A 1,115-nucleotide genomic window follows, 5' to 3' on the forward strand; every position below is an offset into this window, starting at 1 on the left:
CAGCTCCGCCTGTGCCCCTCACTCCCAACCCACAGCCCCTGCTAGCGCAGCCCAGGGCTCCCCCTACACACTGCTCCGTGTCTCACCTGCAAACAGAACCCCCTTATACGGGGTGTTCCGGAAACAAGGCCCTCCCATCCTTCCCGGCGGCAGGAGCAGAGGGGAGGGTCACAGTCTGCGGAGAGAGGAGAAGGCACCTGAGAGAGGGTCCCAGTCGGATGCCTGGGTCCCTTTGCTGAAGTGCCTTTACCAAGGGTCCCAGGCTCAGCTCCTCTGATGGGCTTTGGATGTGGGATCTCTGCGGGCCACCCGCGGGGGCGGCGGCACCACTCGAGAGCTGCTCAACCCGTCTGGCCCTGAGTCACCCAGAGCCTGGAACGTGGGATGGAGAGGCGGGTGCCCTGGTGCGGAGCCCAGGAAGGTGCCTGGGAAACAGACGGGGGGCGGCGGGGGGAGCGCCTTGTGCATCAAAAACAAGGGGAGAGAACGCAGGGGTCCTGGCTCCCAGCCCCCCCCATCAGACCTCCTTCTTTCCCGGGGAGAGGCAGAACCCAGGAGTCCTGTCCTGGCCCCCACCACCAGACCCCCTTCTTTACCGGGGGCGGGAGAAGAACCCAGGAGTCCTGGCCCCCAGCTGGAGGTCCCTGTGTCTTACCAAGTGCTGAGTCCACCCCCTCGGGGGCCGGAGGGGCTGGCGGTCGGTCTCTCTGTCCGTCTCCTCCCGGATCTGACTCCCTCCCCGTGGGGCCGGGCTGGGGCCGGACCTGCACTTCGCCTGTTCGCGGCGGCTCTGCGCTGCTCCGGGGGGTCGGTGCAATCAGACCCCGCCCCCAGCGTCCGGTCCAACCGCCCCCCTCCGAGTTCAGTCTGGGAAGCAGGGAGCAGAGATCTCGGGGGTTGGGGGCGGGCTCCAGTCACACCCCGGGGCGCCGCCCCCAACCCTGCTGGGGAATCCCGGCCCCTCCCGGCACCTAAGAAACCGGGGAGCCTCCCCCCTCTCCATCCTACTGAGTCAAGCACCTCCCCACGGAACAGCGCCCCCCGCCGAGCCCCCAACCCACAGCACAGCGCCCCCTACCGAGCCCCCAACCCCTCCCCACAGCACAGCGCCCCCT

At 68.6% G+C, this 1,115-nt stretch overlaps 1 protein-coding gene across 2 annotated transcripts in view; it reads right to left on the minus strand.

Annotated features, from left to right (window-relative positions):
* The window catches only part of CEACAM19 (CEA cell adhesion molecule 19), a 21,783-nt gene extending 21,067 nt beyond the window's left edge, over positions 1-716 (minus strand). Inside the window, exons 1-2 of one of the 2 annotated variants that reach the window (XM_032778839.2) lie at positions 656-716; positions 87-175 (exon numbers count right to left, since the gene is read on the minus strand). In XM_032778839.2, coding sequence (XP_032634730.1) covers positions 87-138 — 52 coding nt within the window. In that variant the 5' untranslated portion in view covers positions 139-175; positions 656-716. Of the gene's footprint in view, positions 1-86; positions 342-655 lie in introns of those variants that run through there. The other variant, XM_032778840.2, reaches the window with a different exon arrangement.
* Between the last annotated feature and the right edge of the window lie 399 nt (positions 717-1,115).

The sequence above is a fragment of the Chelonoidis abingdonii genome, chromosome 11 (genome assembly GCF_003597395.2).
Source record: "Chelonoidis abingdonii isolate Lonesome George chromosome 11, CheloAbing_2.0, whole genome shotgun sequence".
NCBI classification, from domain to species: Eukaryota; Metazoa; Chordata; order Testudines; family Testudinidae; genus Chelonoidis; species Chelonoidis abingdonii.